This window comes from Cyprinodon tularosa, unplaced genomic scaffold (genome assembly GCF_016077235.1).
Source record: "Cyprinodon tularosa strain WSP-4 unplaced genomic scaffold, ASM1607723v1 ctg192, whole genome shotgun sequence".
Taxonomy (NCBI): domain Eukaryota; kingdom Metazoa; phylum Chordata; class Actinopteri; order Cyprinodontiformes; family Cyprinodontidae; genus Cyprinodon; species Cyprinodon tularosa.
The window spans coordinates 1,324,175-1,351,565 of NW_024038688.1; the positions used below are offsets into that span (position 1 = coordinate 1,324,175).

Here is a 27,391-nt window from a genome sequence, read left to right on the forward strand (position 1 = left end):
AGCTTGGTTATTTAGGGCTTTATACATAAGGAAGATTTTGAGTTCTATTCAGGATTTAACAGGGAATCAAAAAAGGAAAGCTGAAAATAGGATATATATACCATATCTCATTTGAATTTCACCAGAACTCTGGCTGCAAACCTTTAAATATGTTTTGTGAACTTCCTGACAGTAAAGGAAAAAGTATAGTCCAGCATTGAAAAAATACATGCACAGACGAAAAAAACCTTTTGGATATTATAATTAATTGACAAGCCCTGGTAAAAAAAAAAAAAAAAAAAAAAAAAAAAAGAGAGAGATTAAGTGACTGATTAAGCAGCTTCTTTTTGTTAGGATTAGTTATTGTTCATTTTATTTCTCTCTCCAGATATTCTAGATCTGATAGAAAGTGTGACAATTAGTTCACGTCTTAACCTCTTACACCCTAAGGGGATATAAATAAATTTCTGCCTGACAAAAACACACAAAAGTAAATAACTTATAGCCTCAAAGCTATTAGATTTAAGAAGAAACTTTTGGTACGTCTGTAAAGGTAAGATGTCATAGAATGGTTTTCTGGTGTCAGCACCATTGTAGCTTTGACCCTGCCTGAAATATTAGGGACAAAATACAAAATATTTTGCAATTTTTGAACCTCGCCAAAATTTTCTTTGAAATAAACATTGCAAAACACTACCAAAATATTATTTATAGCACAAAAAAGTAGTACAGACTTTCAAATCTAAATGTTGTGTAAAAATATACAAAATGTGGACTCAATCAGATGAATCATATTTATTTTAGAATGGTATTAGTGAGAAATTTCTTAGGCGGAGAGGCCATTTTGGCACATTTATCCATAAATGTCACCAAACTGTGCCAAATATGTTTTTTACATCAAAACTGGGAGTTTGGTAAAACTACAAGGTCATGTAGCAGCTGGACCCGCCGGTGGGTCCGTAGGGTTCAAGGGGTTAAACTGAATACAAAGAGGGATGAGACTTTGCCAGCCTGTCCTGGAAACATTTAAACACTCAAGGATTGTTACAAACACAACCTGAAAAAAAAACAAAAACATAATAAAACAAATACCTCATTATTCTCCTAAACTGGGCCATGAATTACTATAGCTGCACACTGTCAGCTTCATTGTGACTATATACAAGCAAGGCAAAAATAAATTACCTCCATCCTATAAGATGATGGTGCTGGTGCATCAGTGTGAAATCAAGCAGTTGTGTTGGAAGGGCACACCATGCTACATAACTTTCCAGATATCTCTACTGCCTTGGCATACCTCTTTGGTGTTCGTTATGCCCTCAACTTTGATTTACCAAAGCAGATGAGGTATACTTTTGAAGCAATTCAGGCCATTTTTTTTATAACTTGGTGGCTCTCGATTTTCACAGCGCATCAGGTATCTGAAAACAAAGCTTTTGCTGTGATTGTTAATGGATAAGCCAAGCATTACTTTAACTTGTTATTCAAGTCCATTGTGGTTGTCATGTAAAAAAAAACTGCAGTTAAACCCCCTTGCCTCTGACTTAATCATTCACCAGTTATAATTGACACCATTCAGATATCCTTTTGTTTTTGTACATATTATGTTTGTTGTCATTGTTGTTTTTTTTGCACCAAAAGTCTCCTGAGTCTTCTGTGGTTTATTTTGCTAATAATTTTGGATTTATTTTGAAGTATGTCAAATAGATTTATGGGGCTTTTATTTTGAAGTTATGCCTTTCTATTTCCTGACGGCACATGATTCTACCTCATACAGATGGCTTTTTCTTTTGGCTTCTAAAGGACATTACGTGTTTCTTTGTGGTGATTCAGAAATTAATGTTGAGGAAAAAAATGCATGTAAGAAAATTACAGCATTTCAATCAGTTTATTACAAAGTAAATCTATATTTATATGTAATGGAGAAAAAAAGGGTTTTCCAACTTGAAAAAAATTGGTTTTAATGAAGGATAAAATGTGCTTATGGTCTTTGTTATAGATTATAGTTTCACTTGGTATAAATGCTGTTTCTTTCTTTGACTTAAGGTAAAAAATGTATTTGTAGTAAATCAAAATGTATAGTTTCAACCACATCAGAAACTTAGTTTGAGAAAAAGAGATAAATTTAGGTGTAACAAACTACAGTAATGTTTTTAAGCTGATCCAAAAAATCCTTTTTTCAGTGCTGCAGCTTAAAGCTCCAGCAGCCCAAAGCAAATGACAGATTCTAAGGGTTTGCACTAGCTCAAGACAGGCAGGACCTTAGCTAAAAGGCAGTTTTCTGAACTGGCCAATACTATAATTAGAACATGTAGGAATATGTCATTTGAAGAGTTGATTTTTGGCAAGATTGCTTTGGCTGACAAAGCCATTAATGCAAATGATCTTGAGGCTGCGTATGCAGAGACCAGGGATGAGAAAGGGGACCTCACCTTGATGAACAGTCTGAGGATATTAGAAAAGCTTCAAAGGGGTGTGAGAGAAGGCTAGAAGAGATGCAAGATGTTATCCATTAAAATATTTGCAGTAACTTTTCACATCCAGAGCTTACTACCTGTTTAAAATTGGCAGAGGGAGAGTGTCAGAGGTCTGCATCTTCTTCAGTCGTGAGGTTGGAAGCATATGATTTCATGTGAAGTCAGCTGGATATCCAAGTGAATTTGGCTAAATAACCATATCTTCAGTGAGGTCTCTTGGCCCCAACAAAGGAGAAAGGGGATCTTCAATGACGTATAAAGGAAATGGAGGAATGTTTGGCCAAATTGTTATCAGCAAAAGCTGCCTTGATACAAGCAAAATCTGAAGATGAAAGTCAAACGGCGGCATCTCTAGTCCAGCCAACAGCTATTAAGTTAAGACCGCCTGCCCTCCCCAGATTAGATTTTCCGCAAGCTGGAAAATTGCTTTGGTAATAAACCAACAATGGCCTTAGAAAAAGTAGAGGAGCTTCAGGCACTGCCCCCAGTAAAAGGTCACCAGCCAAAGAAAATTGTAGATCTTATACGGTTGGGGGTAAAAGGCTTTAAATGACTTAAAAGAATTGGCCAATGTGGGGGCTTTGAGGAATCCTTTAATGACAAGGTCTTTGGAGAGCAAATTGCCTGATGTCTTAAAGAAGGAATGGCCTATGTTTGTTGCTAAAAAGAAGGGTACAGAAACTCAGAGACCGCTTTGATATGCTACTGTCATTCTTGAAAAGTCAAGAGGAAATTTATGAGGAACTAGAGCAGTGAAGGGATGAGCAGTCTTTAAGAAAAGAGCCAAAAGGTCAAGTAAAGCAGGCCAGGACTAAAGTCATCAGGTCTGCTAACCCCCAAGAAGCTTGTATTGTTTGTGGAGGGAGTGTAAGTTGAGATTGTATCAATGCAGAAAGTTTAAGGCCCTAAATCTGGCTGAATGGAGAAGGCAGTCCAAAAGGTAGTAGCCTGCAAAAACTGAACATGGAGTTCATTCTGATGGAGAGTGTAAAGCAAGAGGGCTCAGCAATGCTAAAATGTCTTCTGCAGTGCAGCAGGAAGGACACTCGACTCTATTGGAAGCAAATATTTGTTCGAAGAACATGCACTGCAAGGGTTCCCTGTTATCATGATGATCCTCAAAGTCACTCCAAATGCTGTACAGAGGATTTGAACCTTGATAGATCTAGCTTCAGCCACTAATTGCATAAATCATGAGGCTTCTGGGTAAAAAGATTTAAAAAGTGAAGATGTTAATCCGGTTGTCCATTGGGAAGGAGGAATGCAAGTTACAGTGGAGACAAAGCAATGTCTTCTGAAAGGTCAGTACCCCCAGGGGCACGCTGAGGTCTCACTAACTTGTGTGTTATGGCCTCAACAGCCTTGCAGAGATCCACCATCATGTTTTAGTCAGGAAACTGCAAAGAATCTTCCCAGACACTCCCTCAACATGAATTCACCAGACCAAGAAAAATAAAGTCACTCATCAGTCACAAGGAGGGTCAACTTGTACTGCAGAGGGTACAGTCAGGGGGAGAACTCGTTTGGCCCTCTGAGGCAAAGTTTGCATGGCTCTCACCCAGATCTCTTTGAGGAATCTAGTGTTATGGCTCACATGTCAAGAACTCACCTCACTCAATGTGAACTGCTGCAGAAAAATGTTGGGAGCATACCCACAATAGCACAGTGGTGCATACAACCCATGTCAGGTCTCCCTGGCCTCCACCACAGGCAACAGTCATACATTTTTTTGAGTGGTGGAGGTGGGACTGCATTGGCGCTGCCTGTGAGCCAAAATGTGGAGGGTACCACTGTGGAAAATGCCAGTCTGGAGGAAATGAGATGACTCCCTTTGAGGAGTGGGAGGTGGAACTGGTAAGGAGTGTTTTTTCTTATTCAATGAGAGACCACCACTGTGCTGAGGCCACTGGCATGCAAAATATCCTTGAGCTGAAGATTCTGCAATGTTGCCTAATAATCAGAGATTTTTGAGGACTGAACAGCAGTTTTCGATGGAGCCAGACTGGAAAATGACCTATAAAGCTAAGGTGCATGATATGATTGAGCAGGGAGCTGCCGTCAGATTGCCAAAACAAATGTTGGAGGACTGGACTGGTCCTGTATGGTATATCAGCCAACTCATTGCACCGAATCCTCACTCAGTCATAATCCACGTACGGCTGGTTTGGAATAGCAGTCAAAAATATAAAGGCCAAAGTCTAAATAATCTACTCATCAAAGGCCGTGATTTATTGAACAATATACAAGCTATCCTCCTAAAGTGCCGTCAAGGCACCTTTGCCTCTCTAGGAGACATAAAAAAAAAATGTATAACTCTGTCTGGCTTGAGGATCGGGAGGTCCATTTTCACCGTTATCTTTGGAGAGATTCTGAAGCAGATGACATCAGTGACCCTGCAATAACAAAGGTCAATATTATGCATTTGTCAAATTGCTATGAGAGGGACTGCATGGCTGCCAAGGTTCTCTGATATTGTGGAAGAACGCCGTGTGCTGGAGGACACGTATGTAGACAACATGCTCACTACTTGCAATGACCGGATCTTAAAAGCTTGTGGGTTTCAGCTGAAACCTTGGGTTTACTCTGGCAAAGTGAGAGGTGCCCTGAGGAAAACCCGAAGAGGGCAGGTGCTGCAATATTGTTCTCCCAAATCAACTATCAGATGAAGACCATAAGTCTCTCGGCATGGGCTACGCACAGTTTAACGATGAACTCCCATCAAAGATATGAAAGACGATAAGGCTTTCTGAGAATTTATCAAAGGAGGATGTGATACAGCAAGCACCAAATCCACTAAATCGAAGAGTACTTCTGAGCTAGGCTTTTGGTCTGTATGACCCACCTGGGCTTGCAACCCCTGTTAAGCAAAAATTAGCTATTCTGGTTAGGAAGGCTTTCCAAGAAGCAAACAGCAAAGGCAAGAGAGCAGAAGGCACATGGAACAAAGCATTGTCTGATGAGCTTTGGGAGGATGCCATTTCCTTGTTTGAAGGTTATGTGGAGTTGGTCAAACTGAGATTCCCCAGAGCACTAACACCCCGAAAGGCACACTAAGGTGGACTTGCTTCAGAGAGGTTGTTGTACGAATGTTTGAGTCCAAAGCTAAGCTGACTCCACTGGATCATAAAGGAGATGCCAATAAGGCTGAGATTTATGGAGCAGTCTATGCTGCCCGTTTAAGGAAGTACTTCCAGGAATACTGCAAGGTTCCTATGGAGTAATGTTACCACCCTGTGGATAAAATATGAAATTGTCTAGAGCTGTTCTAAATTAAATTTCTTTTTGTTTACACTTGTGTATACAAAATGACAAAATAAATCTGTCAAAGTAATTATTGGCTTTTATATGCTTATAATAACAATGAAAAATCTAAAAATATAGAGTTTAGCACATTTTCCCTAAGCAAGAGTTGTAGTCTGAAATAGATTAGGTTATCTATGTTTGGAGGTTATTTACCAAGAGTATTTAGTCAACTTTTAAAAAAGTCAATAACCAAGTAACTCAAACATTCAATACTAAACTTCATATTTCATATACTTTTTTTATTAATACATTTTTGGCAAACAATTAGTAAAGCAGATTTAATCAATAAAACCATAAGATTCGAATTGTTATCCTAACCCTTTCTAACAATGAGACTAAAACTCTGGGAAAAGCTTTTTTGAGCGAACAGACAGATTTTTTGCACCACATTTGGAAACAGTCCTTTGCATATAATTTTGGATCAAGTTATTTATCTATCTGAATGGCAGCAACCAAATATCCAGGTCCATTAGGTCTCCTTAGCAGTTTCGGCTCACATAACCTTCCAACTCAAGTGCTCTGCTTGGCATGTGAAGCCAATTATCACTGCTTGGTCTAGCAGGATATTTTAACATCAACTTGAAGCCCAGAACAGGTTAGATTGACCACTCTGGAGCAGGCAGGTGCTCATCATTGGCCAAATCCACATTGAGTATTTTCAGCAGAAGTCCACAGCCCAGTTGTTGGGCATGCCAACAGGCACGCCCAACAACTGGGCTGCAGACGGCACTGCAGGGCACTCCAGAGAGTTGGCTTTGTCCTTGGATTTTCCAAGGCTATACTCCTCTTCTGTCCTCTCCTCTGCACTAATGTAAAGTGGTCTTTTTACACATGAAATTCAACAAAATTCCCCTTTATCCCATTATTGATTTTCCCCAGTCCCTAAGCTAGCACACTTCTGCATTATGCAATTTCTACTACAGAGTTCTTTAGTTAACACATCATTTGATATACAAAGTTCCTGGATGTGCAAATTCCTTTATAATTGGTCTCCCTCCTTTCTTTACAATAATCCTGAAATTCAGCCTTGACCTCTACTAATAGCTCTCTGTTAATCATCTGCTCATGTGGTGTTGAAATTAAATACATCAAAATTCAGTCAATATGTCAAATATTATGTTACAGATGCAAAAAAACATCATCAAAATTAGACCACCTTCATTTTGAAAATGCATTGAAACCATGAAATAATCCCTGTACATTATTTAATGTTAATCAATTAATAACATCTTGATGATCTTTCTCTGCAAAAAAAAAAAAAAAAAATCAAGATTGCATCTGGACAAAGCCATTAAATTAAAGACAGGTTCTAAACTAAACACAAAAGGTTCAGTTCAAGAAAAGGCTTAGCATCCTTCTAACTTGCCCACAAGAAAATCAACATCTCACACACTTGTGACCCAAAATTGTTCTGTCACCTCAAATGTTTTATCCTACATCTCTGCAGTTGACAGTCCTGATTCTATGTCTTTGTCCCATTTGTCTTCCTCTTTTGTCTTTCTTTTCTAGAGTTCAAATGTGGAAGCAACTAAAGTGATGCATCAGAATAAGTCACCAGATTCGGTTGGTGTCAGTCTCAGAGTTCTGTGTGCCCATGAGGAGCAGCTCTGTGAGATTCTACAGTACCTCTTCAACCTCTGCCTGACTCAGTTAACAGTTCAGTGTGATGAAAAACCTCAGGCGTTGTTCTGGTACCCAAGAAAACAGTCATTAGTCCTCAATGACTACAGACCTGTTACCCTGACATCCTACATCGTATAGTTGAAGACAGCATCATATAGTTGCCTTAACAACTCACACTCCACATTTAGACTTTGCAGACTGCACTCTGGCTGTCATGTTCTTCAATTAATCCAATGCATTTATTATGATTCAACCGGATTTGCTCTGTCAGGAAGACTCGAGACTCAACGGAAGACTCAATAATTACTTGGATCAAAAACTACCAGTACAAGACAGAGTCCTGTCATCTGGAGAAACACTCTGGTGACTACCAGAGTTGTTGTTGGATTCATCAGAGATGGGCAATGAGCTAAGTACACAAAGTAGCTTAACCACTTAATGGCTTGGTCATCATCTCATCCTGAGTGGGGAAAAAATAAAATAAACAAAAAAAATTATAATAAAACAAGGAAAATAACTGTATATTCCAAAAGAAAAAATGAACAAGTCTAAAGCTATTAACATCCCAGGGGAATAATTGGAGGTGGTGGAGGAGTACAACTATCTCCGTGTTCACCTGGAACTCTACTGGAGACACATCTGTAGAAAAAACAGAGCGTACTCTAGTTCTTAAGGAAGCTTAGAACTTTCAGTGTTTGCAGCAAGATGCTGCAAATCTTCTATAAGCCTCTTATAGAGTGACACGAACAACAACTCATAAAAAATAAAAACTACAACATTCAATGTTCCTTTCGAGATTAAACAATTTTGAATTGAACTGAACTCAATTTAATAATTTCAGACATGTATCTTCAGCTGAACCTCCAGTTGTCATTCAAATTCAAGTAATAGACATAAAAGTTAAAATGCATCAACAGACATCTTGACCATACATCGAAACCAGAGGAAGATATCACCCATATTGATATATTTTTCAAAATAATTATCACCCATATTGATATATTTTTCAAAATAATTATCAGCAGGTTGTTTTTCTAATAAATGTGATATTGCTAATGTCCATAAAGATGAAGCCCAAATTATGGAGATTAACTCTTTAGTCATCATGTTGGCACCATATGCCATTTTTCATGAAATGACACAGCTAGTTTTTACATCAGTTTCACCCAGGAGCTGCTGAATCAGACCACTTAGCTCTTTATCATGCAAGTCCCCCTGTTGTTTGCATTCCTGTAGACTTTTTGCCTTTTTCCGCTCCTCTTCTTGTTTTGACAGCATGTCCTTTAGTTTTCTCACATTCTCTTTCTTTCTAGTGATGCATTTCACCAAGTCAGCTATTTCCTTTCTGTGTTTATTTTCACTCATGTCTTTGAGGGCCCTTAGCATATTATACTTTTCATCCTTCTGTTGCATCTGGGCTGTAAATTCTTTCAAATATTTGTCTTTAAACTCATTGAGCTCTTCAGCTTTTGTCGCGCTTCATCCTGATATCTTTCTTTTATTTTCTCTAAATCCTGCCGAAATGCATCCTCCAGTTTCTGTATGTCCATAACCTCTTTTTCTTTTCTGATTTTATCCTCTTCCATCTGTTTTGTATAATCATCTTTTACTTTCTCATAATCATGTTCAAGTTTTTCTTTTTCCTTTTCCCTCTTTTTGTCCTCTTCTTCCCATTTTTCGCGTAAAGCTTCCATCTCTTTCTCCAAGTCCTCTATCATTTTGAATTTACCATTTTCTTGGTTTTGGTCAAAGTTATGGAAACCAGAAACTTTTTCATTCAAATCTTCAAATTCATGAGAATTTGGGTAAACATTTCCTATCAAAGCCTCTCTCTCAGATTTCCATTTAGCTTCTTCTTCTTTTCTATGTTGATGTTCTTTCATTTTTTCTTCTTGAGCATGCTGAAGTTTTTTCTCAATCCGTTTAATTTTTTCTTCTTTTTTCTTAAACTCCTTTTCAATATTTGCTCTTTCTTCGTCCATTCTTCTCTCCATCTCCTCCTTCTCCTTCTTGTGTCTTTCTTCCAATAGCTTTTTTTCTTTCTGCATTTCTTCATCTTTCTCCACAAGGATTAGATTAATTTGTTTCTCTATGGCTATCTCTGCCTCTTGCAGCATCTCATTGGTGAAGCATCCATTTTTTTCCACCAAGGTGTCAATCTTCCTGATCAGCTCCATTACCTGTCTGCGGTTTTGGATGTCATTGTTGTCAAGCAAATGATACCTTCCCCCACAGTCACTGAAAATCTTTTTAAAGGAGTCATCACAATTTTTTTCTATATAATCTTCTATGGACTGTTTACCTTTTAGCAAATCTCCTTTGGTTAAAAGCATGATGGTGTAAGAACTCAAATACATCCAGAAAAAAAAAAAAAAACACAAAATGGGTATTAAACCATAAATCTAAAAAAACACACCAAAAAGGCACCTTTAAGCAATCCACATTTGTTTTGTTGTTGATTTTATCTTTATGCCGTCCAAGTTGAATAACCCCTATGAAATCATTGGTTGATGCTAAAACTGACTTTTTTTTAATTGTAACCTAAAATATCGAGACTTTGGATTCTTTACACATGATCTGACGTGCAGATTCTCAAATACACAACTGTTGAAGTTGTTAAAGTTCAACCATTTTAGAATCTATTCCTGGTATAGCTATTCTCGCAATAAAAAGAGTTGATATTCAACTTTATATGGTTTATGGCATTACAGCAGTGACCAAATGGAAGTCATTGGGTATATTCTATATTATTCTGAGGCTCAGCAGCCGAAATGCTGGAACCCTGAACTGGTTGAAGCCCCTGCTAATCCTCCCCATACACTGGAAAGACTTGACTTTTTCTGTGGATCTTCAAATGGAGTTATTCTCTTTTGGATACTGCTCTGCAGGTGGGCTTGTATCGTGCCACAAGGAACTGAACATATTTCCCTTTCTTTATTCCATCATATAATTTTATTTCCCTGAATGTGTATTACTTGAACCTTTACCTTCACATGTAAATACTCACATCCTTTGATTCTAAGTCAACACACCCTTTGGTATACAAGGACCCTTTTGTGAAACCTCATATGTTGTCAGCCTTCCTCCTTCATTTCCAGAAATCCCCAAACTGAGCTTTGACCTCTCTAAACTGCTTCTGACTCAGTTATCTGCACACATGATGTTGAACTAAGATTATTCAAAGTTCAGTTAATAGTTTAAAAAACTTGTCATATGCACAAAAAGATGTCATTTCATATCATTATTTTATTTGTTGAAATGTGTACACAAAATCATTAAAAAAATACAATAATTTAATGTTAGTGAGTAACGTTTGGATGGCTTTTCTATTAAATTAAAGGTGCAAAGAGAAAGATCAGCACATTGCATTCAGACTTTTTTAAATCTTCAGTCACTTTTCAGGCTTAATGATATCAAGGTTTAATTGTCTTTTTGAATATTTATTAACTGTGGCAGCCTCCTTATTTTCAAGGACTTCGAAGGATCCAGTCTAGGTAGACCGCGTCCTTGGAGGATGCGTCCTAGGTTTTCGAACAGAGCCTCTGATTAAGAACAGGGCTGCCCGCACTGACGCGGCTCAGGGATTACGTCACATGGAGCGTCGTGCGCAGTGAAATCAGGACATTTCCTCACTTTCTAAAAAAAAAAACCCGGGACGCCCGGGACAGGACGTGAAATACGGATATGTCCCGGGAAATACGGACATTTGGTCACCCTAAGGTTAAGATCCTTCTGTCCTGCTCACAATCAAATTTATATTGTGTCCTTCTTTGACCCTGTCTCCTACTAGGCTTTATTATTAAACTTTAACCAGGAAAACATTCAAAAACCTCTTTTATAAGGGAGTCCTGGCCAAGTGGAAGCAAAGTTACATACCGAACAGAAATACATACAATCAAATGACAGGTACATAAAAAAACATGTCAAGTAAAAAAATTACAGATAATTGAAGTAAATACAAATTCTTTCATTTTGAGCTTAAAAGCATTTAAGGATAAAAACCCAGTCAACTTCCAGTCTTATGTAAGAAATACCACACACAAGGAGCTGCATGGCATGAAACGTCCTACTTCTATGTGTTTGTGCTCAAACAAATGAAAATACTGTGCTGCTCCTCTTTTCTAGTTGTTGATACCCAGGCCATGCGGCTGAACATTATGCTAAGAAAGAAATTGGACAAAATGTCACAGCAGACTCCTCATTAAGCTCCAGAATTTCATGTGGTGAACAGGAAAGGTCAGGTGTCTTGGCAAAGACAAAAATCAAACCCTGGTGAATTTCAGAGTAAAATCAATCCACCAAACTAACTAATTTGACAAATGAGAAAAATAGCTGGGCCAGTCTTGTCACAACTTCTTGACTGTGATTTTTTCCACCATTCCTGCCCAACAGCTCACACTGCTTTTAGTATGAGCAAGACGTAAGACACTATGTCCAGATATTGGCACCCCCATTCAGTCCAGTCGGCAGAACTTTGCAGAAATATTCGGGCTACTCAGTCATTGGGTTTATGAAGGATGGACAAGAAGCTGAGTACAGGAAGCTGGTAAACTGCTTTGTGGCATAAAATGTAAACAATAATCTTCAAGTTTGATAAAGCCATGGAGATGATTGTAGACTTGAGAAGAAAAAGAAACAAGTAAAAAATAACAGCTTATAACATCTACAATCATTTGTTGAGGAAAAGGCTTATGACAACATTTATTTCCTTTTGGAATCACATAGGTTCTACTATATTTTTTACACTGGATAACACCAGACATATATCATGAGTTAAACCTCTTGATTGAAAAAATTCAAATGAACAGATGTTTTTCTCCACTAGATATTGAAAACATAAGAAATTGCCTATGTTAATATTGCTACAGAGAGGGATGTTTTTAATAGAAATCAGCAGGTTTTCTTCCTTATACAGATTCCTGATTACCGTTAGTATAAAGCCTGATGGGGATGAACTGTTCAGTCTGTCCTGTTAGTACAATCTGTCTTATTTCATGAAATAACACAGCCAGTTTTTTCATCCATTTCAGTCAAAAGCTGCTGAATCAGATCACTTAGCTCTTTGTTGTGTTCTTCCCCCTGTTTTTTGATTTCTTGTAGACTTTTGGCCTTTTTCATCTCCTCTTCTTGTTTTGACAGCATGTCCTTCAGTTTTTTCACATTCTCTTTCTTTTTAGTGATGCATTTCACTAAATCAGCAATTTCTTTTCTGTGTTTGTTGTCATTCATGTCTTTGAGGGCCCTTAGCATATTATACTTCTCATGCTGCTGTAGCATCTGAGCTGCAAATTCTTTAAAATATTTGTCTTTAAATTCATTGAGCTCTTCAGCTTTCTTCCTGGCTTCTTCCTCATATCTTTCTTTAAGTTTGTCTAACTCCTGCCTGTACACATCATCCAGTTTCTGTATGTCCATTACCTCCTTCTCTTTTCTTCTTTCATCCTCCTCCTTTTGTTTTGTATAATCTTCTTTTATCTTTACATAATCCTGTTTAAGTCTTTCGTTTTCCTTTTCCCTCTTTTTGTCCTCTTTTTCCCACTTATGTCTTAAAGTTTCCATCTCTTTTTCCAAGGCTTCTAGAGTTTTCTTTTTACCTTTTGATTGGTTTTGGTCGTTCGCATAGTAATCAGCAAATTCTTTAGATATACTTGCTGATTCAAAAGCATTCATCAAGGCTTCTTTCTCATCTTTCCATTTAGCTTCTTCCTTTGTTCTCCGTTCATGTTCTTTATTTTTTTCTTCTTCAGCCTGCTGTAGCTTTTTCTCAATCTCCTTAATTTTGTCTTCTTTCTCCTTCATCTCATTTTCAGATTTTGCTCTTTCTTCCTTCATTTTTCTTTCCATCTCCTCCTTCTCCTGTAGATGTCTTTCTTCTAATTCTGTCCTTTCTCTCTGCATTTCTTCATCTTTCTCCTTAAGGATTTGTTGAATTTGGTTCTGTATGGCTGTTTCAGCCTCTTGCAGCATCTCATTGGTAAAGCATCCATTTTTAGCCACCAGGTTGTCAATCTTTCTGAACAACTCTATAACCTGTCTGCGGTTTTGAGTGTCATTGTTGTCAAACATATGGTATCCCCCACAGTCATCAATAATCTTTTTGAAGGAATCATCACAGTTTTTTTCTACATAATCATCTATGGACTGCTTATCCTTTATCATATCTCCTCTGGTAAAAAGGATGATGGTGTACTTTTCAGAATTCCCCCCAAAACCTTCTTTAATAAGTTTTAATGTCTCTTTCTCTTCTGGTGTGAGTCTTCCTCCAATTGGTACCACTACCAGGAAGACATGTGGACCCGGTGCCAGAAGGCTAAGACATTTGACCAATTCTAGCTGCACTTCTTCTTGTGTTAAACTGTCATCAAACAAACCAGGAGTGTCCACCACAGCAACAGGACGGCCCTCCACCTCACCCATTGATTTCTTACAATTTTTCGTTATTGATTTTTGGCTTATGTCAGCTTCAAACTCTTTTCTACCAAGGATAGTATTTCCTGAAGAGCTCTTCCCGCAACCAGTCTTCCCAATCAGAACTATCCTGAGGCACTCATTTGTCCACTTGTCTTTATCTCCTGTAACAGAAGAACCAAAGCTCAGCTTACTCAGAAATAGTAGCAAATAACTTCCCTAGAATGCAAGGAAGTAACAAAAATAACTATAGCTTTTTTAAATTATGCATCAATTAAAATATCTACTCAACAGATTAGCAATTTCATTTTAGGTATAATGATAATGGCAGAGCAGTGAGAACAAGATCTGCTTCAGCTCAACAGAGACACATTCAAAACATGCAAGGCAGTGGTACTTGAGGACCAGGTCTGGGAGCTACTGTTGTAGAAGACATCACACAGCATAGCGGCTTTTGCAGCAAATTTGGACTTTTTTCAGCTATGTATGTAAATACTTTTCCGCAGTTTTTCACATTTGATCTCTTGTCTTGCCCAGTGAACAACATAGCTTTAATAGACCCTGATATCAAATAGGACTTTTTTGACTGCCATCACTGGTGATGAAGACAGTTACTGGGAACAGAAATAAAATAAACAGTTTACCAATGGCAGCCAGAAGGATCCCACAGAGGGATGGTGAAACGGCTTTCTCGAACTCAGGGTGGTCCCACATTGTCTAACACTGGCTCACATTTACACTTGGGTGGAGGGACCTTACACTTGGTATCACATCAATTCCTCTCTAACTACACATGGAGACTTTTATTAAAATAGTCCATCATGAAAAAACCTTCCTGGAGAATCTGAAGTGATAACCAACTGAACAGGAATGCAGAAACTCTGGCCAAACTTCTGTAACACCAAGGACTATAGGGGCCTCACCAAGCTGGCCTACTTGGTTATGGACAGTTAATGTCTAAATACCCATCAATCTGCCCTCAACTGCAATAACACAGGAATAACTATAGACTCTATAACGTGGGTTAAAAACATGTATATTGTTAAAAATTCCTCCCATCAGTCAAAATATGTGATACCATTTTTTTATTCTAATGATATTCTATTATTACCTAATTTGCATATTATATGTAAATGGCGGTACAAAGATTGCAAAATGATAGATCTATCAGATCTTTCTAGATCTGAATGATCTACAAAGTAGCCAAGTAAGATCATTTATTTAAATTGCAAATGATTCAAGTGTTTAAGAAAATACTTTGCTCACTGAAGATGAAAAAAAAAATGCCTTAAAAAAATAACCAATTCTCTTTTTTTTTAATCCTTGTTTTAGAATACGTACCACTGGACCCATAAGATTTTGTATGTAGTCCGGAGAAGTTTTCCTCTTGTTTTAAGATTTTATCCAAGTAAGCTTCAAAGAGGGTTTCTATTGTGTAGCAGCTTTGTTCCCTTTTCCCTACAAAATCTATTACTTTAGAGAACTGCTTCTTGTCACTGCTCTTGACAACAATGCTTCTTTTTCCACATCTCTTAATTAGCTCCTTGATGTTCTTATCTTTTTTAAGACACTTAACCACATCTGGGTGTTCAGGATCTAAATCTGTAGTGAACAGAATCATTGTGTTGTTGTTGACCCGAGAGCTGAAGGTGTCCTGGATGGTCTGTAACTCTCCCTTGTCTTCATCAGTGAGGGAACCCACAGGTAGGACCAGGATGAAGGCGTGAACACCCTCAGGTTCACAGAGGGAGATACACCTGAATGATTCCTTCATCTTTTCCTGCTGAGCTTTTCCATACAAGGCAGGCAGATCCACCAGAGAAACCCAACGTCCACACACCTCTCCCTGGTTTCTAACACACTCCGATGAGCTGGAGGCTGAAGGAAGATCTGTCTGACCTAGAATGGCCTTGGCTGCTGAGGTTTTCCCTGCTCCTCGTCTCCCACAAAGAACCAGATTTAAGGATGTTAGAGACTGGTCACATTTCGATGCTTCATCATCTTTAATGCTAAGGAAAGCACTGCTGTTTCTTTTCACAATATCTTCAATTTTCTCCATTAATTTCTGGTGATTATTTTCATTAAGGCTGTACTGTCTACCCTCACATTCTCTGATTAGTGAATTAAAGGCAAAACTTGTTGCATTCAATTCTTCAGTCATGATGACCATTGAGTGTTTAAAGGCATTCTCTCCAAATAACCTAAGGGTGGCCTTCAGAAACCTGCTGTCCTTCTCTGTGAAGTCTGAAGGATTCACCAAGAGCAGGAGAACATTTGGTCCAGGAGGACAAAGATTGACACAGCTTCTAATGTCCTCTTTTAGGACTTTTCCCATCTGACTTTCTGAAGGTGTCCAAATAGTTAAGAACTTTCCTTTCCATAACCCCTGCTCCACTAGTTTGGTTTGAAAAGTTGTGGATGAAATGTTCAGAATTTTTTTCTGTAGGACAAAGTTACATAGTTGTGTCTTGCTTGAGAGAGTTCCTCCAAACAGCATAATCCTAAGACCTCGGCCTGTGAAGCACAACAGCATAAGAAAACACAATGAACATAAATAAATCTGAAGTGTCTAACACAATAGAAAGCTGTACCAACCAAATCTAAAGTGATGCAATAATCTGTTCACATCTTTCATTTAATAAGACTTTTCCACACTGAGTTGGGTTCAGTCAGCCTCCCAACATGCCGATGTATGTTCCACACAACTAAAAATGTGTGTGAAGCCACTGTACATTTTATCATTCAAATTAAAACTCTTAGAGTAGGAAACATTTGTCTGAAAATTCTGATCTGAAGTAGATACTTATTCACTACTTAACGCTGCTTGGAAATAACAGTTGGTCAGAAAAGAGTGATCAAATATTCAAGCTTCTAAGCCCATTCTGTACCTCTAGTCATCATTGACGTTGATAAAAAGGCAGGTATATCCATCCTAAACCCTGTAGCCCTCCCCCCTTCCTATATAAAACATTATTACATTATATTAGACCTAATAGTGACACATGCGACAATAATAATAATAATTAAACTTTATTCATCTAACATTGGAGAAATTTAGCTCTGCATTTAACCCATCCCCTTGGGGAGCAGTGGGCAGCAGTTGTGGGGCGCCCAGAGTGCAGTATGGGGTTAAGAGTTTTATTGCTCAGGGACCCAGAGTTGCAGTCTGTGGAAGTGGGGCTTGAACACAGAGCCTCTGAATTATTGCAGAGGAAAAAATGTTTTATTTCTTAATCAATTCTGTTTATTCTAACATTTTTAGCTAGTTCTTCCATACTTCTTTCTCTCACTTCGCAATGACTTTTATAGCCGACATGATGTGACTCTAAAGAGTTTGCTAACTTGGCTAAAAAGTAAGGGGACAGGTGGAGACGGAGGGCTGAAAGAGATTTCAGAAAATAAACCAAAGAGCTCTCATAGCCAATTGGTAAGTTTAATACAACCAAAAGATCAATTATTTCATTTATACATGTTCATTGTACATTCATTAGTATATTGTACCGAAGGGTGTCTTCCAACTACAGAGGAATCACACTCTTAAGCCTCCCTGGTAAGGTCTATTCCGGGGTTCTGGAAACAAGGGTCCATCGGATAGTTGAATCTCGGATTCAGTAGGAGCAGTGTGGTTTTCATCCTGGCCGTGGATCACTGGATCAGCTCTATACCCTCAGCAGGATTCTGGAGGGTGCATGGGAGTTTGCCCAACCAGTCTACATGTGTTTTGTGGATCTGGAAAAGGCATTTGACTGTGTCCCTCGGGGGGTCCTGTTGTAAGGGGCTGTTAGGTCTCTCTATGACCGGTGTCAGAGCCTGGTCCACATTGCCACGAGTAAGTCGGACCTGTTTCCGGTGAGGGTTGGACTCCGCCAAGGTTGCCCTTTGTCACTGATTCTGTTCATAACTTTTGTGGACAGAATTTCTAGACGCAGCCAAGGTGTTGAGGGGATCTGTCTTGGTGGCCTTAGGATTGCATCTCTGTTATTCACAGATGATGTGGTTCTATTGGCTTCATCAGGGCATGATCTACAGCTCTCACTGGAGCGGTTCGCAGCCGAGTGTGAAGCGGCCGGGATGACGATCAGTGCCTCCAAATCCAAGACCATGGCCTTGAGCCGGAAAAGGGTAGAGTGCCGTCTCCTGGTTGGGGAGGATGTACTGCCCCTTGTGGAGGAGTTTAAGTGTCTTGGGGTCTTGTTCACGAATGAGGGGAAGATGGAGCGGCATCTGCTGTGAAGTGTGCCCTGTACTGGTCTGTTGTGGTGAAGAGAGAGCTGAGCCAAAAAGCAACGCTCTCGATTTACCGGTCGATCTACGTTCTTACCCTCATATATGGTCATGAGCTTTGGGTTATGACCGAAAGAATGAGATCCCGGATACAAGTGGCTGAAATGAGTTTTCTTATTTCTGGGCTCTCCCTTAGAGATAGGGTGATGAGCTCAACCATTCAGGGAGGAGTCAGAGTAGAGCCGCTGCTCCTCCACATCGAGAGGAGCCAGTTGAGGTGGCTCGGGCATCTGGTTAGGATGCCTCCTGGACGTCTCCCTGGTGAGGTGTTCCAGGCACGACCTACCGGGAGGAGGCCCAGGGGGAGACCTCGGCCTCCCTACTGAAGCTGCTACCCCCGCAACCCGACACCGGATAAGTGGAAGAAGATGGATGGATGAATGGATGGATTGTACATTCATTTCATTAATTAAAACTGGCGTGCACTAGTGTCTGTATCTATATAGTGTAGAAAATAAAATTAATTGCGTTAATTTCTTAACACGATAAAATGTCTCTAATTGATTAATCGAATGAACTTATTAAAGTCCCGTCCCTAAATAAAACACAACAGACACAACAACATTTGAAGGATAGATTTGCTGCAAAACACAGAACATGCATAACTTTTGCTGTACGTGCTTAGGATATGTAATGGTTTAACGAGGCACAAAAAGCAGGTAAACTGGCACCAGGATGGGGTTCAATTTATGGCAAAAATAAGCACATGCAAAATGGGTAGATGTTGTTGGCTTATGTTGTTGATATGTGGCTTTGCTTGATGTCTATGTTACTCATGTAGATGCTGCACATGTTGCATATGTGTATATCTCTAGCTGCTATTGTGGTTATTACTCACTGTGATCTTAATAATTCATGTACAAGAAATTAGCCTACTCCTTGCAGTTGTTATTTAAAGCTGTTTCCCCTATTGCTGGATTGCAAAGTTATCTGCATGTCTGTAACCTTAGTGATTGATTAATGTCATTGCTCCCAGCAGTTGTAGCTCATGCTGTTGGTCAATGCTTTTGGTCCTTGCCGTGGGTCTCCTGGAGCTGGAGTCTTCCAGCACACCTGAGACGCATCTACTCATCAAGAGACCTGCCCTTTATAACCAGCTGCCAGACCTTGCTTCGACGCCGCAGTGTTGACCTAGTTTGGTTAGCGACCTGAGCCTTGAACCTGAAGAATCTTAGCTGTCTCTTGAGAGAGATCTGATTCTAACTCTCCCTTGTTTTTGCCTCACAGGAAACCTGTCTCTACCTGAGGCTCTGGATGAGCTTAACCTGCCGAGATTGCCCTCGTGAGCCAAACCTGAAGATTCCTATGTGGATTCCCCTGCTGCTCTTAACTAGAGCTGGAAACTCTGATCAAGGTCTGCCATTAAAGTCAGAAGCAAGACGCTGCAGCTACTCTTGGACTCTGCTGAACAAACAGTGTCTGGACCCAACGGTTCCCTCTCTCTCAAAGAGAAGCCCGGACTCTATCGAGGTATACTCTTGAATTATCAAAGACTCATAACTCATCAACCTGCTTCCTAATCAAACTATCATCTCTGCAGACTTCAGTGAACCAGCCAGTGACCAGTTCCTGATCCAGTTCATGATCTTGTGTTTTTGTGCATACTCAATAAACTCTGTTAAACTTTTACCCAGCCTCCGTTGTGTTCTGCATGTGGGCTAAGAACCTAAGACCCATCATGACAATAACTTTATAGTTTTGCATGAGAAATCCCTATCAAATAAAATGTTTTGATTGATATATAAGGGAGCTTTGGCACAATCATGAAAATAGGTGTGGCTGGTCAAGGTTTTATGTTCATGTTTCAAAGTCATTAAGAGGTGTTTAGAGCACTCATTTCGAAAAAGAGTTTGAGGTTTGGCCATCATTTAGCTTAATTCTCCTTCATTTATACTGATAGTTCATTTAATTAATAGATGCATTTTAAAGAATATAACCTCATTACACAGATTACATTCAGATTATTTGTGGTGATAGCATACAAGTTTAAGAAGAAAACTTAGTATAGATTATTATTAATTTTGTTTTATTTTATTTTTTTACAGTGTCCTTTCTGGTAGAGGATTCTGCATAGAGGATTCTTTTTGAAATATTTTGATCCATACCAACCAGCAGAAATATGTCAGTTTTTTTTTATAAAGGCTGTGTGGCAAACAGTGTTGGGCACGTTACTTTGAAAAAGTAATTAGTCATAGTTACTAGTTACTTCTCCCAAAAAAATAACTGAGTTACTAACTGAGTTACTCCCCAATAAAAGTAACTAGTTACTAGTAAAAGTAACTATTGCGTTACTTTTGTGTTTCTCGCCCCCGTAACCCTCACCGCCCGGCCCCCACCTTATCGCCATGTGTTTTAAAAGCCAGCTGAATAGAGCGGACGACAAAGACAAGAACCTGCAGAGAGTCTGACGGGCCTATAAACCCCGTCAGATAGCGTTCCCCCTGTTTAACATGGGGGAACAGGATCTGATGCGGTGTAAATATCACCAGGCTGCATTACCCCTACTCATGGGTGTGAATTTTTTTAACAGGGCGTTTAGATCTGGTGAGTGACATTAATAACTGGGGATGTCTAATTCTGGAATCCTGTGTGTTTGGGTTGTTATAGATACTGCAACATCCACATCCGCCCGTCCGTCCGTCCATACTCCTCACTCTCCATCTCTCTGTGTGTGCTGTACCCGCCAGCGGAAACACCCACCTACCCAACTGACAGACGTAATCTCACTATACATCAGCCATTCTCATCCTCCCCTCTCTCATGACAAGGCGCGCACGAGTCCCATCATGAAAAAAGGTTCATTGTGCGACCGGAGTAATGTGCAGTAACGGGGTGTTGGCAATGGTAACATCATTATAGTTACAGTCAAAGTAATTAGTTAGTTTACTCGATTACTAAAAAAGGGTAGTAACACCGTTACTTTCAACGCCTTTATTCCAATAACTGGTGGCCAAGTATATAAACAATGGTCGTAAATGTGGGACACAGGACAGCAATATTTGTCACAGATGGTGATATGCCAGAAATTAGCACTGCATGAAAAGTGAGATTTTCGTCCCCGTAAACTCCCGCAGATCTGCCTGATTTTCGTCAGTTTCCGACAATTTGCAACCCGTGCTTGTCCGCGTTTGTCGTGCCACAAATTGTCGGAAACGGACAGTGACGTAGGTGGAGAGCGATCAGCTGTACTAATGGCCCTAATTAGCATATGAATGCAGCAAACCCGCGCGGCTGGCCAGGTCTGGCTTGAATAACCTTCTCAGTATTGGCTGAAACCACTATTCTCAAACAAATGAAATCGCTCGTGATTGGCAGCAAAACCACACGTGGCCACGCCAGGCTTTAATTTTCTTACTGAGTATTGGACGGAACCACTTCTTTTTAAACAAGTGAAGTCGCTCGTGATTGGTTGGCATATATATATATTTACATATATATATTTATTCATATATATATATATTTATTCATTCATATATATATATATATTCATATATTTATTCATTCATATATTTATTCATTCATATGCTGTGTATTTATGTTATCCTACACTACTACACAATTATTATGCTACCATCAAGGACATGAATGAATATATACAGGAAATGAACATTTGCCAGGAAGCTGTTTATGCTAAGAAAGAGCTTTATTAAAACACACACAACTATATACAACGCGTATCCAAACACATGCGTATCTAAAAATTACAACTCCGTGAACGGTCCGTTTGCTTCCTCGGGGTTGGAGGTAACAGGCAGCATTCCCTCCGAGGCAGGTCCGATGTGCAGACGCCTACTGTGCGTGGCCCTGTACTTCGACATCGCTTCTAACCGGGACTGCAGCTTAACACAGAGTTCAGTGAGATCCGGCCTACGAAATGGCGGCGACCGTACAATCCATCCAGAGACACCGCCGACGACGCCATCTTCTTCGTCGGACATGAGGTCGACGGTGGCGGACTTACAGAGTTCCACTTCCTCATCTGCTAGCACACTCTGCCTCGCCTTCAGCAGCTGAAAAAAAACATGAATCAGCGCACTGCATATGGACACAACACATCTATCAATGCACCTGAAAAATAGTCACCAAATAAAGTCTTACCCTCTTTCTTCTGGCCCGACTCCGAGCAGATAGCCTGGCGGCCTCCGCACGCAGCGTGCTGGCTAGCAACGTGTATCTGAAGCTCCTGCATACCGTCTCATAATACGTCTTACAGGCAGCTGGAAAACAATTAAATGAGAGTGGTATGAATAAAAAAATAAAAAAAAATCAAACGCAAGTCACAGTAACAAGGAAGGAGAAAACATTAAAACAAGTCACTTACACACAATGTCGTCTTTATCAACATCGTGCAAATCCAAACAAATAGGTCACCGCCTCATTGTGAGGCGACTGTAGTCTGTGAAAAAAAAAAAAAAAGTACAGCTATGGTCGGTATCCATCCGTATCCATGTCCTTTTACCGCACAATGAAAGCATATTCTTTAAACCTTACCCCTGCCGGTTCATAGCGCCTGCAATTAGTCTCCGAGTTGTTAAGACGGCATAATGCTTCCTGTGAATCACAAAAAATACACTTTAGTAAAGCTTTAGGCTAGGCTGCTTTTAGCTTGCCTAGCTAAGCTAGGCTGCTTTTAGCATAGCTACCAGTAATCGAACATATTTACCGCTAGCGTGGCGTTGTGCACCCGTCTTCTCTTCCTCGAGTTCGTATATATCCCGCAAAGTTGCTCGACTGCAGATAGGGTGGCCAGATGTCCGGCTTTAGGGCGGACAGTCCGGATTTTCATTGCACTGTCCGGCGTCCGGCGCTGCACCCAGCCGGACGTGTATTTGTCCTCCTTTACCCCCAGATTCCACATACTCCGTCAGCGCTCCGCCCCGCTCACGTACGGAGTACTTGTCTCACTTCTTCTTCTTCTTGTCGAGTTTTATGGCGGTTGGCAACAAACTGTTAGTAGCATTACCGCCACTTACTGGTATGGAGTGTGGTTCGTGATGGTTTAAATATTGATCCTGATACATTCTGCCCTAACTTCTTCTAAACATACATTCAAACATTCACACTTAAAAATATAAACATATTTGTGCACAGCTTTGTATATCATTCCTTCACTCACAAACACACTTACTATAATTAAATTCTATGGAATAATTTCGTTTTCTTTAGAAATCGAATAATTATTTGTATGTGTTTACTCCCTAAATTTTTCCTCAGTATATCTAATAAATTAACCTTCTCCTTAATGTCTTCAAACTCTCTTCTCATATATCTTCTCTCTTTTTCATATTTATGACATTCTAATATAACATGTTCTATGGTTTCATATTTATCACAGAAATCACATTTGCCCGTTTTATGTTTTTGTATTTTAAAAAGTGTATGATTAAGTCCTGTATGACCAAATCTTAACCTTGTTATCACTCTTTCATCCTTTCTATTTCTTCTTCCATTTCTTCTTTCTCCTACCATCTTCTGAATTTTATAAAACCATCTTCCTGTTTTATCTTCATCCCACCTTTTTTGCCAAATTTCCATAAGTTTCTCTTTAATAATACTCTTTCCTTCTGATTTACTTATTTTAACTATAAAACTAATAGAATGTTTAATTGCCCTTTTTGCCATTTTATCTGCCCTCTCGTTTCCTTCCGCCCCAATATGTGCTGGAACCCACACAAATGTAACTATCAGCCCCATGTTTCGTATTCTGAACAGTGTATGATTTATTTCTAATAAAATGTCCATCCTACTATCTGTATTACTTGTCTGTCATGTAAATCAATGAGAGCTGTTCCACATCCTCCGCTCGTCACCGCCCACGTACGTCTTCTCCGTCCTTCACCGTCAAAATACGGAGCTGAGCTATTTTTTGCTCCCCTCCGGTCCGTCCAGATCAAGACCCGCTATTGCAATCGCACCAAACAGAAAAAAGAATGTAGAGAAGACCCGGTTTGTCAAATTAAATTATAGTAAAAACAGATCGGTATCTAGAAATTAGAGCATAGTTTGTATATATTCCCAAAAACTAAAACAATAAATTTAGATTTTATTTCCTGGCAAAACATTCAATTCGGTTTATCCATTAAAGAAAAAAAAATTTGGAATTTTTAATTAATATTCTAATAATTGTAACAAAGTATTATATCCATAAATGTCGCTATGCAAAATGCTCCCTCCCAATCTCTGCTCTCAAAAATGAACTTTCCCTTTTCAAAAGATGTCTGAGAAAGATGCAGAATTTAAATGCAATTAAATTGTTTGAGTTAATTGAAGAATTTCAGTTGGTAGTCCCCACTGATTAATTTACTTTAACTACTATTATTATTTTATTTATTTTTATTTATTTTATTTTATTTTATACTTTGTTCCAGCCTGTGCATTTAATTTTATTTTTCAAAAGCAGGAGTTGTGATATTTCTTCTTGTATTGAAATATTTGTTATTGACTTGTTATTTGAGATTGTTATTGTTTTCTTATATATTCAATAACAAAAAAAAAAAAGTGGAAATCTAAAAAAAAAATTAACCATTACAGCCAACTGATTCTGATTAAAACTAATTTTTGAAGTAAATTATTTTGTGTATTTTTTTTACATAACATTTGCATACACAGTAATCTAGCGTACTTTAATTAAATAAATCAATTCAAGCTAAAATGTAAGAGTCTATAATTAGGCTATACTGAGCCTGATCTATTTCTACCATCTATTTGGGGGATATTTATTGCCACACTTTGGGCCACTTAAAACCAATTTAGCATGCTGACCTATGTCCTTATGACCACAGTGTACCAATCTTCTGATGGCTACTTCCAACAGGATAATGCGCCATGTTATAAAGTGAATCATCTCAGAATCATTTCTTGAAACTTTTCCACTTAAGTAATTGTGAATTGAGCATATTGACAGACAACATTTTATTTTTTATCTTAAATGCAAATTAAAAAAAAAATAATTACTGCTCTAAATGTATTGCTCTGTCAGCTAAAGATCTGTTTTGGTCTCTATACTTTAATTAAATAAATCAATTCAAGCTAAAATGTAAGAGGCTATACCTGATCTCTTTGTATCAGAGATTTTCTTACCCAGGGTTGCAGGGGGGGGTAAAACCCCCCCTGCAACCCTGGTTTGCATTTGTATAGCTCACAGCATGTTCATTTACATGTTAAAGCCTCCCCTAGAATTCCATGGGGGGGGAGGCATGGGGGGAACACTGCCTAAGAAATTCCACGTCAATTTCTGACAATTTACGGGAGTTTTCGTCGAAGCCTGCAAATTGCCGTATACTGCCGCTAACCTGAAGTTCCACGACAATCTACAGTGCCGTATATTGACGAAAATCCCACTTTTCATGCAGTGTAGTATCCTTTTTTTCATGTAAACAAACTGGCTAAAAGCCACAGTGTTTGTACAATGTCAACTTCTTATTCTATACTTATTTAGGATCATTTGTTTTAAGGAATGTATAACTCTGTTAATGAGGCTCAAAGGCACAAAAATGTCAATTTTTTCCTGATATCCTACTACATGTGGGCAGTACCTCAGTTTGTTTTATAGCAGTAATGAACAAAGTGATATTGAAGTTTCAACAAATATACAATCAGATAAACAAACAGGTCGACCGAAACATGGTTGGTTTAAATGGACTCACCATGTCCTCCAGATGCCATGTTGTCAGATCAATAGCTTCCAGTTTTAGACTCAGAATTAACCTAAAATACAAAGGGATTAGAGGGATTAAAAAACATCCTTAATGAATTAAATGCTTGTCTCTGTTCTGTTTTATTTTTTTTATCCGATTTTAACCATGTCAATAGCATATACCCAAAACACATTTTATCAGGTTCATAACAGTTTTGTCATCTGTTCTTCTTGAGCAAAAATATGTGCATCAACACAAAACTAAAAACAAAAAACACAAACTCCCAAGCTTCATTTCAGACTCTACAAATTGTATTTCCCAGGTTAAAATCTGTGGCAGGGGATGATAAACTCTGGATTCCTGTTTAGAGGTGTTAAGGAAAAAGCCCCACCTCACTAAATAGATGGTAGTGCAGGTCAGGATTAACATTTTGTGTCTGAATCCAGCTTATTTCCAAAAGATCAATAGGAGAGACCAAAATAAAAAAATCATCATTAAATCATCATCAAATCATCAAATTTTAATGATGATCATCAAAAATCATGTTAGTTTCGATCAACTCAATGAATCAAAGCAATTTTTCATTTTTATATCCCTGAGGCACACTTTGCTACATGTAGAGAGCTTTTAATGCAGAGATGGAGATTGGCAGAGAGGATATGATCTGGATCCTCTAAAATCAAAGTCAAATGTTCCTGTGACTTTCTTACTACTTTTAAGAACAGAGTTTTAATCCACATCGGTTACACTAACATGATATTTATACGAATTAAATAATGAGCACATATGTTGTGGTGAAGCTGGAACTACTTTTATCGAAGCCCAAATAATCTACAATCTGCATTTCTTACACATGATTTGATAAGCAGCTGCAATGGAGGTAAATGCACACCTACTAAAGTTGTTAAACTTTATCCCATAAGGACTTAGTTTATAGTTATATGTATCCCTGCAATAAAAAGAGTTGACATTCAATTGCTCCGAACTTCAGACCCTAGATCTTAAATTTTAACTTTTTCGGGTGATGTCAACTTTAGATAAGTAAGGTTAAAAAAGAACTGCAAGTCAAAGCGTTTTCAAATTTAAAGATATGTATAATTTTGACACATATTCATTTGATACAAATTCATTTGATAATATTTAGTTATAATGTATCATCAGTGAGGTCAAAACATGAGAAATCAAAGAGCATGTTTTCATTGTGGTTCACCGGATTCCAAATACATGCTTAAAAAATAATTAAAAAAAGTTTTAGTTGTATGTCACACAGATATCACCCACCTGAAATGAAAGAATGTTGCTCCATCACATCTTCATGGATCTCCTACATGAATCTGTCAACGCTGGAATAAAAGCACTACTCATATCCAGCTGTTACACAACCCCCACTAAGCAGATTGGGTGGGAAGATGAGCTGAGTTAATGTTTAAAGAAAATAAAAAAAAAAACGTATTGGTCATTGCGCACTGTCGGCATAAAAGATTCCAATTAAATTCAGTTTATTTACATTATATAGTGCCAGTTCACAACATCTCAAGGCACTTTATAGAGACTATTTAACCAGATCATACAGTCCATTCAAAGTTTTCTATCTGAGGAAAACCAGTTGATTGCATTGACTCAAATATGCTTGTAGTGACAGTGGAGAGGAAAACTCCCTTTTAACATTAGGAAACCTCC

At 38.6% G+C, this 27,391-nt stretch overlaps 1 protein-coding gene across 1 annotated transcript; it reads right to left on the reverse strand.

The window, feature by feature from the left end:
* Positions 1 to 11,443: 11,443 nt before the first annotated feature.
* On the reverse strand, positions 11,444 to 27,054 carry LOC119782379 (GTPase IMAP family member 8-like). Its single transcript, XM_038283330.1, has 4 exons — positions 26,993 to 27,054; positions 25,721 to 25,781; positions 15,132 to 16,304; positions 11,444 to 13,954 (listed from the first exon to the last, which is right to left on the reverse strand). Exons 2-4 carry the CDS (start codon positions 25,737 to 25,739, stop codon positions 12,375 to 12,377), a joined length of 2,772 nt encoding a protein of 923 aa, XP_038139258.1. The 5' UTR covers positions 25,740 to 25,781; positions 26,993 to 27,054; the 3' UTR covers positions 11,444 to 12,374.
* Between the last annotated feature and the right edge of the window lie 337 nt (positions 27,055 to 27,391).

Bases quoted from the DNA above. Each gene is read 5' to 3' on its own strand.
- LOC119782379 (XM_038283330.1), bottom strand. The intron at 13,955-15,131 runs GTACGTATTCTA...CTTCTGTTACAG, and splicing joins AAAATCTTATGGGTCCAGTG to GAGATAAAGACAAGTGGACA.